General features: G+C 42.6%; 3 protein-coding genes across 3 annotated transcripts; all 3 read right to left on the reverse strand.

The window, feature by feature from the left end:
• Positions 1–1284: 1284 nt before the first annotated feature.
• LOC127303507 (citrate-binding protein-like) lies at positions 1285–2205 on the reverse strand. Its single transcript, XM_051334233.2, has 2 exons — positions 1936–2205; positions 1285–1834 (listed from the first exon to the last, which is right to left on the reverse strand). The coding sequence occupies exons 1-2, from the start codon at positions 2203–2205 to the stop codon at positions 1451–1453; spliced, it is 654 nt and encodes a 217-aa protein (XP_051190193.1). The 3' UTR covers positions 1285–1450.
• Positions 2206–3765: 1560 nt separating this feature from the next.
• LOC127299686 (alpha-(1,4)-fucosyltransferase) lies at positions 3766–8104 on the reverse strand. The gene is made up of 4 exons (XM_051329699.2): positions 7437–8104; positions 5364–5537; positions 4225–4801; positions 3766–4138 (listed from the first exon to the last, which is right to left on the reverse strand). The coding sequence occupies exons 1-3, from the start codon at positions 7995–7997 to the stop codon at positions 4232–4234; spliced, it is 1305 nt and encodes a 434-aa protein (XP_051185659.1). The 5' UTR covers positions 7998–8104; the 3' UTR covers positions 3766–4138; positions 4225–4231.
• A 1870-nt stretch (positions 8105–9974) lies between these two features.
• LOC127299687 (2-alkenal reductase (NADP(+)-dependent)) lies at positions 9975–13613 on the reverse strand. The gene is made up of 5 exons (XM_051329700.2): positions 13327–13613; positions 12458–12635; positions 11090–11256; positions 10467–10549; positions 9975–10373 (listed from the first exon to the last, which is right to left on the reverse strand). Exons 1-5 carry the CDS (start codon positions 13555–13557, stop codon positions 9995–9997), a joined length of 1038 nt encoding a protein of 345 aa, XP_051185660.1. The 5' UTR covers positions 13558–13613; the 3' UTR covers positions 9975–9994.
• Between the last annotated feature and the right edge of the window lie 1044 nt (positions 13614–14657).

The raw sequence follows: 14657 nt of genomic DNA on the forward strand, positions 1-14657 counted from the left end.
ACTACATAACTTGTCATGCGTGGGAAGCTAGCTAGTCATGAGGGCGGCAAAGGCTATCGGCGCTAGGATGGCCAAAACTAGCGCGGGCAGGAGGACCGATTGTCAGGACGCGACCGGTCGCCCGACTTAGATCAACAAATCGTATTTCAGTTAAACTAGTTTGAGCATGTAATTTTACGTGGTATCGGAGCTACAAGGTCACGGGTTCAAATCATAGCCAAAGAAATATTAAAAATAAATATTATCGGCCTTTTAAGAAAATACCCAAAAAATTCCAGCTATCCACGTCTGAGGCCAGTGTGTCTACAAAATCCCACTAGACTAGCCGTGAGAAGATATGTTGAATATAATTACATAATCTCTTCTAGCAAATCGCTCTTTAGTTTATCAAAAACTAGAGTATGCAATTTATAGGTCGTGTGCTGGTGTCTGATGCACCAATATCTTTTTACTCAAAACTAGTAATTCTAGTTTTTCCCCTTGCGACCTGAAGTTGCTGCTTTTGTCGTCCTTTTTTTTTTTTGCTTTATTTATGTCATGCAAGGCATGGCTAAAGATGTCAAACATGTTTACAAAATTTCATTATTTGATGGAACCGGGGGCAGGTCCTATTTCTTTATAAAATATTGCAAATTTTCTTTCTGCCCAACGTGAGCCACATGATTTTGATGGAGCCTTCCGTAAAGTTGAAGGGCTGTTTGATTTGAAGGATTTTTAAAAGAACCTTGTAGACTTTTTACCTATAGGATTTTTTTCCTATAGACCCCGTTTGATACAAAGGATTAAACCCTTAGTAATGCTACATTTACGGAACAAAGTTAAGGAATTCACTTGCGGACACATGCGTGGCATCATTCAATTGGATTGACACATCGTGGTGGGTCCAAGAGAATTCAGCGCAAAGAAACAACTGCAGGCCACATACGAGGTCCGTAGGAAAATTTCCGTAAGCATCGTTCGTAGACCCAACATTATTGTTAAACCCTCTAAATTTTTAATAAGATTTCTAATAAGCAGTTAGGCCTCTTGGAAAAATTCCTATGTGTTTATAACAACTATGCTACGCACTGAATCTCTAGAAATTTTCTATGGCTTTCCTATGCTGCCATGGAGCAATTAGTTGTACCAATTTTCATAGAGATTTTTCCCATAGGATTGAAAGAGGCACATCATAGCAATCCTTTGTTTTTCCTATTCTTTTACTTTTCCTATCATACAAATCAAGCGCAAGAGTAGGAATATTGTGCAATCGAAAAGAACGATGTGACTGATGGGAGTATACAATGCCGATACTTGTTTTTTGGAATCATGCATGCATGTACAATGGTGATACAAACACAATCATACAAATTGCTGAACTTTGTCGTGCGAGCGGTTCTTTTTTTCTTTTGGAATCATGTACAATGCTGATACAAATAGTTGAACCCTGTCGTGCGAGCGATTGGGCATGTCAGTTCTTCCTGAGGATCCTGATGTTTCTCCAGAGTGACTCCATGCGCGCCGAGGCGTCCCTCTGCATGTAGACGCCGAACTTGAAGAAGTGCGTGTCGCCGCCGCGGCCGGGGAAGGTGAGCTTCAGCTGACCGTCGACGAAGACGGTGAGCCTGGAGGCGCCGACGTCGTGGACCACGTTCACCCGGAGCCACCGGTCGTAGATGCCGTCCTCGATGACCTGCTGGTTGTAGTACCAGAGCGCGCCGCCGTAGACGTGCAGCATGAGCGTGGTGGCCGTGGCGTCGCCGCCGAACACCTGCATGATGGACATGCCCGACGAGCCGGACGGCACGTACACGAGGCCCTCGAATTGCCACACGCCGGACGAGTAGTCGTATCCCTGAAATTGGTGCCAATGTATTTACATATCAGTCTCGATCTTAACCACAAGTACTTTCTACGCACGATTGCATTATTGGTAAATGTGGTGGTGGTACTTACGGTCATCCTCATCTCCGTCCTGGGCTTGGTGTCGCTCTGGGGCGAGTAGGGGTCATCGGAGGGTGCTATCCACATCTGCCGCACGGTGCCATTGAAGCTGTACCGCGAGCTCGCCGGCATGTTGTATGGCTTCTGCAGCATGAAGTTGCTCTCGCTCAGGCTCACCGCTGTGAACCCGGCCGTCGGGTCCTGAGCTCTCGCCGGCGGTGGCGACGCTAGCAGAACAGCAAGCAGGCACACGGAAATCCATGACAAAGTGCGAGATTTCATGTTTAAGTGTGATTGTCCGTATGCTCGTATGTGTGTGTTGGTTTTGTGGTGATATTCAGGTTCTCTGTGGTTTATATATATATAGTGACCTTGGGATATCCAAACCGAAAGAAACTGGCAGCTTAAATTTAATATATGCCATACATGCTTACGGTGAGATGATTGATTGGTTTGAGTCCTCGGTCTAAAGGGAATTACCAATCGAAAGGTCCTTACTCCACGTTAATCTTAGACATCGAAAGGTCTAAATGGTTGATTATGTTGGCAAATCAAAATAAAATGTGCAGTTCTTAAAATACACACTTCAGCTCGCGTGTACTATCAGCCAGCAGGTCTGATTCTAACAATCGCAGCAGGTCTAAATGGTTGATGCCGTACGTTTTGTCGGCGCTAGAAAATATGTCGTGCGTTTTCAGCCATCCCCAAAGGGAAATTGTGGGGAAACTAGTACATGTTTATAGGAGTGCGCGCAGTCCAATGTCTTCTGAAACAGAGGGCTTGGTTACCGGGCTGGTATCATGGAGCCGACCCAGCTATCATGCAATGTCAAACTGGTACTGTATTACAAGTACCAGGAGGAAGCATCTTTAAGTTTGGTTGGATCCTGGCAGGGCCGGGCCGGGAAAATTTGGGGCCCTGTGCGGAAATTTAAAATGGGCCCCAAATTTCACTGAAAAATCGAACTAACGAACAATACAATGTGTAATTGATCGTTCATGTGTCAATCTTAAAATTTCTGAAACGCATATATTTGTATATCCTGATTTTTGAAAACGCTGATGGCCAATGGCAGACTCAAGAATAATGATTTGTGGGACATAAATGTTAGATCATAAATTTGTAATACGTAGTGTAAGTTTAGTCTTAAAATGGTGCACAATATTCTAATTTCATGATACAAATAATACAACTGCCAAGTGCCAAGAGGATGAAAGAACAATTTTTTTATTAACATGGACCCCTAGCGCTTGAAAAACTTCGGCTGAGCAAAACTTGATTTTTTTTAGGAGAAGCAAAACGTGTACATGGATCTTTTTTTAAGCGGCCAAGCTGAAGCAGTGCCTAGGCTATTCCCCATTCAGGCCTTATTTATGGGCTTTTTAACTTAAGCAGCTAGCCCAAGTGCCAAAAGGCCATCTTCTTCTCCCCATACAGCCGTACCCCTTCGACCTGGAGCAAAAAGCTTCAGGCGTTTCTTCTTACTCGGCCACCGCTAGAGGCTAGGTAAGGGCGAGGTACCATTCTCGGCCGCGGTAGAACCACGACGGCCGCTGCTCCTCGTTTCTAATTCTCTACCTGCTGAGAAGTGCCAAATTGAAAATTTGGGGCCCCCAAAAATTTGGGGCCCCGTGCCGCCGCACCAACTGCACTCCTGTCTGCCCGGCCCTGGATCCTGGGAATTTGGGATTCGTCAAGCCCCAGCTTGCAAAATAAACTTAAAAAACTCAAAATTTGGGCTGAGTTCCATTTCAATCTCGATGTTCATTGGAATTTGGGAGATTTCACATCTTGCTCTTTGCCAAAAGTAAAATGTTCCTAAAATGTATGAGATCACAATACACTAGTAAAAGTCTGGCAATGCATCAATTTGTTCAGTTTGACAGTACTTCTGTATAGGAGATGGTCACATGACCCTATCACATGTTTATATTCACAAGATAAAGTGCAATTGCAAAATTTCTCTTCCTACAATCATGAGCCCTCCACACAAAAAAAATTGTATACATCTCTCAACTACAGCGTATGAAACAAAAGGGATCAAGAATAAAATATAAAAAGGGATGCCGGTGTGGTATTGCAAGAATATCAACTATTGCCACTGATAATGTCAGCAACCATCTTCATTTGAATAACATCATCATCCAAGGCATACCATTCGCTAAAGTCATTCAGCTCCCATCGAACTGAAGTATACAGGACACAACGGGATTACCTGGTATAAACCAAAGAAAGATTTTCTCAGAAAATGTTTTAATAGTATAAAAGGTAAATGGAGGAAGATATAAGTAGAGTACCAACCAGTTAATCAAAATGCATCTGCACTCCTACCACCTCTCTTGCTAACTAATTCGCAGAGTCGGCAGGGCAGCGAGTCAAGGCTCATTTCACGTGCCCTGCCAAAGTTACCCAGAATACCACACCTCCTCCATGAATGGTATTCCGCATAGGCTACAGGATCATTCGCAAGCGCTTTCACATATGATGCCAGTTCTTTAAGAGAGCTGAATTTGGAGGCATCGATGACAGAATTGGGAGGGATGAAATCCCAGACGTTGGGTGCACCGAAGTATATTGGCACTGACCCAGCCTCCAATGCATAGAATAACTTCTCTGTCACATAGCTTTCGGTGTTGGTGTTCTCAATTGCAAGAACAAACTTGTACTGTGACATTGCGCAGTGTAGGTGATCCCACCAGTGTGGTGATCCATTGCCATTGTTTGAGCACACTGGATACATGGATAGTGCCATGTCAGGACCACCAACATTATTTAAGCATTTTCCAAAGGAATGGTGTGGCACCAATGAGAGGAAATCTTTTGCAAGCTTGTCTCTGTGAGGAAGACACCTTGAAGATGACCAGTAGACAAGTGCATCCTGATACAAGGCAGGAAATCAGCAGTTCAGACAATTATAAAACGTATCAGAACAACAGTTGTATTGCAGCAGAATTTATTCTATCTTTACTGCAACACCAATGAGCTGCAGCAGTCCACTCATTCTGATATTATGAGTCATGACTATTCTTCGTATCATCCTTATACTACTCTACAGGCTTACCATTAAAAATATTAAAAAAAACAAAGAGACCCTCAAAATGATAGAAACACTTGCAGCTAAGGTGTGAGCCAGTAAAACCGTAGATGGCTGCTAGAGTGTTAAATGTTCGAAAAACAACTAGCAATACTTAATCATGCCAATCTTCTGTAGTCCATATCACCATATGTACTGTTCCAGTTGATGAACAGTGATTGGCCACAGGGAAACATAATGTCAAGCACTACATAGTTGAAGATATTAATGTCAACTAAGCATAGTTGGAGGTATATAATGCATGGAAAGTGAAAAGTCACCACATATGTGATACGTATAATAAAAGTGTCTTATACCATGACGTTGCTATATTGTGGAATCTACACTATGCAGGACTTGGACTTACATTTGTCTTTTCTGTTGATACATGGTAACTCCGGCTACTGTGGAAAGATTTTCCAGCATATGTTACTTGCACATCATCATTAGCATGGTAACCTATAAAAATATCTTCAAAACCAGTTGGCTTCCTAACAGCCTCCAGATCCAGATAAACGCGAAGTGGTAGACCTTTCATTCTCTGCAAAATATAAAAAATACTTTGAAGTTGATACAGGACATGGCATTTCTGCACCCCGGAGCGTATGCTCCTGGTTTTTTAAATGAACTTTAAACGTATTATAAAATGTCAAAAAAATTCGATAAAAATGTCGCACATACATCTTGATTTTCTATGTGTTCGCAAAGTCATTTCAAGAAAAACCGATATTTTTTGTGTCATGTGTAAAGAAGACAAAATTTGGTGCTAAAAATAGGCTCTCCAAACAACATTTCCTTGTCTTATTACAGAGTGAATTCCATTTTATACCCCCTAGTTTACCATTTGTGACAACAATTACCCTATTTAATGAAAATTCCACCCGTTAGCCCCATTTAGTAAAACTTATGCCGCATTTTACCCTTCATAAGATCTGAAAGTGTACTGGTGGACGGGAGATTGCGCTGGGCTTATGCTTGCAGCATCCCTTGTAGCGATGAGAGCTTGTAGGCCAACTACAGCCTCAACATTTCTTCATGCAGCTTATCACACGAACAAATTAAAAAATAAGACTAGGAGGCGATTTGTAGTTGCTATGAGATCAACACACGCATTTATTGGTTGTGTTGTGATAGATTATCACATTTGCTTGTTTGCTGCATGGATAATGACTCATTCCTCATAAGCATAGATGATTGACTGAAGCGCCTTATATGATTTTACTCCTCCTGACAAAATAATAACCTCCCGTTGTAGGGCGGCACATAGACGCGATGACTGAGTCTCGCCTTACAACGCTTCCAAATCTTTAATGGGGTAAAATCTGGCATAAGTTGCACTAAATGGGGTAAGTAGAAGATTTTTTTGTTAAATGGGGTAATTAGTGTCACAAATGAAAAACTAGGGGGTAAAAAATGGAATTTACTCTTTTACACAGTTCTGCTAAAGATTTTTGTTCAGAATCTTTTTGATATATTAAAATGTTTTTTGCAAGCGGCAGGAGCATATGCACCCAAGATCAAAAGTGTATTTCCGGTTGATACACCGAAAATTATGAACTTACCTTAAGAAAAAAAATAACACATATTGGTTAGTCAAAAAGACAATGGTGTTTGATTTCCATAGAGGTTGTTGCAAAATTGACTCATGCCACTTTGACCCAAATAAAACTAACAAGGCACATTGGTAATTAAAATGTGATGCGAGGGGAAATTGGCAAGCAATCTGAATTAATTGAGAACACAAAGACTAGCCAAACACAGAAATGTCGATTCCCTGATCCATAAACAAAAGGGATCACACCTATCCAAAAACTCATAGGATTCCTATTTCTTTCTTTGATTTCATACAACTCCCAACTAATGCTGAAAACAATTGTCTGAATAAAACTGTACTAGTTCTCAGAGCTAACTGTATTGCTCATTAATCTCGAGGATTTACCTTTAGCTTTTAGGAGACTTCTAGATTCACTTTTCCATGGTTGAGTTTACTTATTCATTAAAAATCTTTATAGATTATCTATGGTGATATGGTGCTGTAGTCAAGAAGACCTTAAACCATTATTCTGCTTCTGAACAACCACATAATTTATGATTTTCCTCGGAATCGACCAATACAAACCTCTACAGAACTCACTAAGAGCCATCTTGCTAATTTGCTCCACAAGTAAAAAATTAATGATTGTCTGTTAGAAGAGCTGAGATACTACTAGTAATTAATACAAGTCTGATGATCTCATCTCCACAAGGAATCCAACATTGGCACAAGGCTCAATATCTCTTGCCAATTTGAAGGCCCTAGTTGTTTAACTACCCATATATACACCAAATCAGTTCACCCTATACTATACGGCCAGCAGTCCATGACGTCCAGTTCCGAACTCTTGGAACATTGAATGTCAGTTTGCATCCTTATGACAGCAGAGGGGAGGAAGTGCAGTACCTCCAGCGGCGGCGTGGCGCCCTCGTAGAGCATCGCGTCGGGTCGGTCGACGACGGCGGCGGCCTTGCTCCACACGCAGCTGACGCCGCAGCGGCACGTGTACACCCCGTCGAGCGCGTCGGGGATCCATGTCCACCCCTTGACGAACACCCCGACGTGCCGCGTCTTCATCTCCTCGCACGTCGCGCCTGCCCAGCCCGCTCCGCCGGTGATGGCGGCCATGGCGGAGGCCGTGGTGGCGTTGGCGGCGCCGATCTTGGCGCGGACGCGGGGGCACCCGACGGCGGCGTCCCAGGCGCCGAAGGCTTCGAGGACGGAGGTGAAGGCGTGCCGCTTGCGGGAGCCGACGGAGTCGAGCGCCGTATCGAAGCGGCGGCGCTCCGCGGCGGCGGCGGCGGCGGCGGCGGCAGAGACGATGGGGGTCAACGGGGCGGAGAAGGAGGAGGTTATGGAGGGCAGCTCGAAGTAGCCGGAGAGGAGGATGAGCAGGATGGCGGCGGAGGCGAGCATCGGGGCCACGTAGTTGGCGCGCTTCGGCACGAGCATCGAGGCGGCGGGCATCCTGGGAGCTGCGGGAAGCTCCTCCGCTCGCCGGAGCCGGAGATCTCGGAGGCGAGGCGGAAAGAACGAAGAGGAGGAGGGGCCTTTTTGGAAATCTGACGTGGAGTTCTCCAGGCTCTCTCGGTCAGTGACTCAGTGTCATTGGTTTTCTGTAGTAGCGCTAGCTTTGCAATTAGGCCCTTGTCAATAGACTTTTTTACGATATGAGGCGCGGTGGTTAGACTGGCTGGGTCTAGTCGTCTCGTGGGTGGCGGTCGACGGCGGCTGTTTACCATTCCCGGCAGACTTTGCATGTATCCTTTTTTTTTTCGAATGGATGGTTGTTTTGACTTTGGCTTTCAGACAAGAAAACGAGACACATACATTGTGTGCCACATTTGTCCTTCCTCGATTTCTCTTATGTCTGTGTGAGCTGCCATTTTCGTAGTACTCCATCCGTTCTAAAAGTGTAGCCAGTTTATCTAAATATGGATATATATAACTAAAACATATCAAGGTACATCTGTAGTACTTCTTAAGATCGTAAATTAATCACATTCGATCAATTTTACAATTCAAAATTCTTATTGCAAAAGTTCCTTTTTTTCTTGAGAAAGATATATTTCATCAAATTGGCCAATATGGGTCAAGATTTCATGTCGATCATTGAGTTCCCATTGGTTGTGACTAGGAAATCTCATGAACAAGATTGACACAACACGATCTCCCAGGTTCGGTCCCTCGCTATGGAGCTATAGACCAACTTGTCATAGATTGTTATTGATATTGCGAGGATCCATTACGAGGGTGCTCATAGGCTGTTAGCGTACGATGTGTTATCTCTATCGGTCTTATATACATCACCGATTTAGGGTTACAAATCTATCCCGAGTCTGTTCGCGGAGACAATCCTACCAGGAGTCGACTACGCTTATTTTCTTGTACATCAAGTCTTCGTACCCCTTCTTGATCATAGACTCACACTGGACCAAGCATAAGCGAGTCAGCCCAGCCTTCCTATGTGTAAGCCCATCCAAAGAGCATGATCTTTAGACGGCCATAGACCTCACAAGATCTGTGTTTCGTCTCCACCTTATGGGACTACCTAGTTGGGTATCTCCTCGTCATTATTAGCCCTCGAGCTTCTAAAAACAATCAACAAACAGGTGATCTAACATAGCTCACGCGTGATCTTATTTGACTTTCGTCGTGTTGGCTCTTACCCATTTGAAAGTTTCGCTTTATCGGTGCAGAATTACTGCTTTGGAGAAGTTTCCGGTTCTGTCTAGAAGTCAACGTCTCTTCAATTATCCAGAGTGACATCACTATACGTCATTAGCATTTTTTGCCCTTTGCTTTCTTGTCTTTGTCACGCTGACTTGCTTGTCTTTTTTTTCCGAAAAGGGGAATTGAGCCCTTCGACCCGAAAAAGATAACCTGTTGTGCTACATGGTGACTTCTACCACGATTCTTTCAAGGAGAAAACTATTGAGTGAATGTTCCAAGATCGATTTAGCGTGCAATGCATGCCAATACTTAATGTAAGCTATGGAGACTCCTACCAGTGATGCCTATAAATATCTAAGACCATGTCGCCGCTGTCAAGCTCTCTGAAGGCAGCATTCATGCCAAAGTCAGAGCTCTAACTTCCTTACTCGCATTTGGCTTAAACGCTATATCCAATCGTGACGGGTGCATCTATAAGCCTGACAAGATCCATCTTAAAATAATACACAGTCGTTCAATACATTTTCATATCATGTCATGTCACTCCCGTGCACTGTTCCCTTCTTGGAGACGTCGCTTTTGGAGAGTCTGTATTTCAGGTGTTGTCACGGTGATGGTTGTATTGTTGTTGCTAGGTCTGAAATGTTATAGCGGGACTTTTATTTCTTAGTTTTATTTACTCTTTTTTGGTTGTGTGCATCCGTACTGCCACTAGGGTGGGGCGTTGTTGCAGAGGCTATGCGTAATTGGTATCTTTTGATATTAATATATTCCTTTTATCGAAAAAAATGTCACTCCCGTGCGATGATCACAAGCTGCTTGCCAACATTGCGCCCAGAGAAGAGCCCGATGAGCGCCGCCGGTACCTTCTCGATCCCCTCAACAACATCCTCAACAAAGATAATCTTCCCTTCTTTGAGGTAGCCCGCCATCTCCTTCTCAAACTTGGTATAGGTGTTGAAGTAGTCGAGGACCATAAATCCCTCCATACGGATGCGCTTGGCGACAAGGCAGAAGAGGTTGGGCGCCCCGTCCGGCTTCTCTAGGTTGTACTGCGAGATCATCCCACACACAGCGATCCGGCCATGCATCCGCATGTTAAGCAGCACCGCGTCTAGCATTGCGCCACCCACGTTCTCGAAATAAATGTCGATGCCCAAGGGAAAGCACCTGAGTTACGAACAACAAAAGAGGGAACTATAGGTTACCTGTCTTTTAATATTTGGACCTTAAGAATTTTATAGCAAAAAATCTCTCACAAACCTCTTTAGTGTGGCGTTGAGGTCCTGTTCCTTCTTGTAGTTGAAAGCGTCATCAAAACCAAACTTGGTTTTCAGGAGGCTGACCTGAGGTTACAGTAAAAATAAGAGAAATTTGCTCATATTTTCACCAAGACTAATCCCTTACACTAAGGCGTTCATTTGCATAATGTTAAGCTTAGAAGCAGTGTCAGTGAGAGAAAGTTGAGACAAAACTTGGTTGCTGGCAGGGCAGGATTTCTGATTTTTTGAGGTAGGTTGAGTGTACATGGTAATTGTATGATTAATGGTTACATGTTCTGTTTTTTTGAAGTCTACTTTAGAGACGCTTACCACCTAGACAATTGTCGTGAGGTTACCTTAACATGAGACCATTATTGAAATTGGGAGCAGATGTTGATTTTGTTTTCAGTGAAAATCTCGAGAGCATAGTTACCTTTGTGGGCACACTAAATGTTCATGCTACACAGCCGAAACCCTTATAGAAGAAGTTACATTAATTTTAATCTGTTCGAGAGTATATTTTGAGATGATGTTATAAAAATGCTGAAGATCGCCAACCAACTCATCATTCATCTGACAAATTAGAACCAGAGAACAGGAGAAAAAATGAGTACGCGAACAAACCTTCTCGTCCGAACCAGCACTGCCAACCACATAACAGCCCGCAATCTTGGCAAGCTGTCCAACAAGCTGCCCAACGGCGCCTGACGCCGCTGACACGAAAACATAGTCGCCTTTCTTTGGCTTTGAGACGTCAAAAAATCCAGCATATGCAGTAACTCCAGGCATGCCTGCATTTCCATGGTTCTTACACAGTTAGGTAAGAAAAACTACTATATCAGTTGTTAAAACATGGCTAGAGGCTAGAGTACGATTGATGACACTAAGCTTATGCCTTACCATATAATGATCAGCTTTATCTTGTTCATTTACTACAGTGATTCACTGATTTGCCCATACATTTTAGGTATCTTTGATTTGTAGGATAGAAAAATATATGGATAGAAAAAATGCAGAATTGTGATGTCATGTAATTTTACATGATTTCATCTGCACCAAAATATATATGATTCTATCACAGGAGAAATAAAAGATTCTAAAAATATATTTAATTGGATGTTAGATTTCTGATGATATTTACTGCAAAGGATTACTTGGAAAAAATTCTCCTACAAATCAAACAATCACCGTAATAAAAATTTCTAAGAATTTAAATCCTCCAAAATTCTTATGCAAATCCTTTGACAACGAGGCGTAAATCTTTCTTGTGAAAATTCTGCAATATGATTACCTTTTCCAAGTGGTATATATGAGTATTGGAACACCACTTTGGATTTCTTAACTACTGTAAGCATTGTCGTTTCCTTTTTTGCCTTAATTAAATGAGTAGATTTACATTCTGTGTAGTTAAAAAACTTGAGGAAAATTGATTCATACTTTCATTTTCGGTGATTTTTTTTAATGTAAAACAAGTCCAGTGATTAAGATCGCCATCCAAGATAAAGTGAACAAAGAAACGGTAAAAAAACTGCCTAATACACATGCCTAATGAGAAATGAATTGAAAATTTGATATTCGAGTTTCTGAACCAGATAAATATATAGTGAACAAAGAAAATTGCAAGTAACTTGTTTGATGTCGAGCGTTTATCATTGGTACAGATAATTTAATAAACAAAATTGGCAGGGATACCAATGCAACATTTGTGCTGACCATGAGATAATCTTTTGATTGTGCAATGACACGAGCTGCTTGGCGCGTTGTACATGTAACACTTGCTACGACCTACGAGCGTTGACAAGACACTACGCTAGTTTAATAATTATCTAAGAGCTGTAGTGTTTTATTACTTGGTTGTGTCGTAGCGATATATCGTTTTTGACAAAATAAACCTAATGACTTAAATATGACAGTGGATAAGAAGAACGAAAGATTATCACATTGTTGTTTCTAAGGCATTAAGTATGTCACTTTGGTTGTGAAAGTACTCACCAAGAACACCTGTGTAGTAGGACAGAGGCAGTTCAGGATGGTTGATCTTGAAAAGAGATTCTGGATGAGTGATCACACTGTATTCTTCACATCCAGTCATGCCCCAAACAAGATCGCCTGCCTTGAAATCTGGGTGCCCGGAGGCTACCACCTTGCTTACTCCAAAAATACCCAAAACCTGGTAATATAATTAAACTCAGCGAGGCAGTGACAATTCAGAGAATTAAATTGTAGCGCTGAAATGAATACATTAGTCTTCGCCGCTTTGTCCTTCAACAAATGGAAAAGGCAGTTCATAGTTGATACGGAGTACAACAATAGAGTAAATTACAGGTACTCTGAACAACAGGCTGTTGACAACAGATGGCATATGCGTAAGATCAAGGAGCATCTCTGCCGGTAGTTTTCTTTAACAATTTCCAAGATATATATTGATGAACAATTAAGTTTTTTTCAATGTTGTTATTAGTAAAATGTAATTTAGAGGAACAATTAAGTTTTATTTATTGCTATTATTAGTCGAAATGCGTGAACTATATTGGCGAAAGAAAGATGGTGGACACCCCCGCTTTTCCCCAATTAACCGTGGAACTATCTTCTTCTTAATTATTTGATTGTGACGCAAGTCTCTGTTTTTTTTTTAAAAAAAAAGTTGCAAGTCTAAGTAGACAAAACTGGTAGACAAATGATTGAACCATATCATTTAAACCATGCTAGCTTATTGATTGAGAAGAAGAGAATACATCTAGTACTAGCTAGTGACGTGTTTTTTATGATTGATCCAAGAATGAAAATCAGGTTGGAGAGAGATTTGACACCATAATTTTTTGTGTGAGCTTTAAATGGCTGGTGTGAGTAGATCGCAATACCTCCCCTGGCACGAACTGCTCGATGTATGCTGCGTCGTTGTGCTCGCTCATCCGGTTGCGCATGTAGGGGTCGCAGGCGACGTAGAGGTTCTTGACCATCACGGACGCCGACCCGGCCGGCACGGCCAGGCGCACCGTCGCCGTGACGAGCTCCATGTCGTCCTCGGTGGGGAACCCCGTCACGAACTGCTTCAGGATCACCCTCTTGTTGCTCACCTCTGCGTCCGCCATTGCTAGCTTAGCTCCTCCTTGCTTCAGCGACCTACGTATGTGGCAGTGGTGAACTGGGTGGTGACTGTGGCATTTGTACACGTCGCGCGTGCGCACATGCGTTTACTTTAAAAAAAAATACTTTTTCGCAGATATGGTAGGTTTAGATTGATCCGGAAGCCAGTTCACAGCTGAGCTGTGCATGGGACGGTGGCCGCAGTCTCGTGTCCTGCGAGGCTGGCCAGGTGGGGAATGCTCGCGATTCTACGCCTCAAAGTCGATCGAGGCGCCTACAGTTGGTGACGGTGACTGGCGCCGATCAGAGACTCTTTATCCTACAATTCAATATGATAGGATCACTGCAGCAGCGAAAACTTGCAATCTCACGGGATGAGATTGCAATCTCATAGGAAAGGGATTTCTCAGCTAACCTTGCTAATCTTGGGAGATTTGTAACGAGCGCAATGCGAGGATCTTTCGCAACAAGCACGAGCCTTTGCGAATCATTTTAGATAAAGTTAAGAACGAAGGTTGTGGGTGTTCGCGGGTGCAAAGCATTTGGGCGAAATGATATTGGGAGAGTGATCCCATAATAACTTCTTTAAATGCTTGTAAAACTTCTACTTAATTAAATGATTAAAAAATTGACATGGATGGAAATAATTCTGTCTACAAAACAGCTTGTCGCAAAGGGGTTCCGACAAGTTCAAGGAGTTGACTACAAGGAGATTTTCTCGCCTGTAGCAATGCTTAAGTTGGTTCGGATCATGTTAGCTTTAGCAGCCTATTTCGACTATGAGATATGGCAGATAGATGTCAATACGGCTTTTCTTAATGGAAATTTAACCAAGAACGTGTATATGATACAGGCCGGGGGTTTTGTCGATCCGGCTAACGCTAACCAAGGTAACTTTAGAAATCCATCTATGGGTTGAAGCAAGCATCTCGGAGTTGGAACATTCGCTTTGTTGAGGTAGTCAAATCGTTTGGCTTCATCAAGAGCGCTCATGATTCTTGTTTATACAAGAAGTTTAGTGGAAGCGAAGTAAATTTTCTGATGTAATATGTGGATAATATATTACTGATTGAAAAGGATGTCGAGATGTTGCAAGAAACCAATA

Source organism: Lolium perenne, chromosome 5 (assembly GCF_019359855.2).
Source record: "Lolium perenne isolate Kyuss_39 chromosome 5, Kyuss_2.0, whole genome shotgun sequence".
NCBI lineage: Eukaryota > Viridiplantae > Streptophyta > Magnoliopsida > Poales > Poaceae > Lolium > Lolium perenne.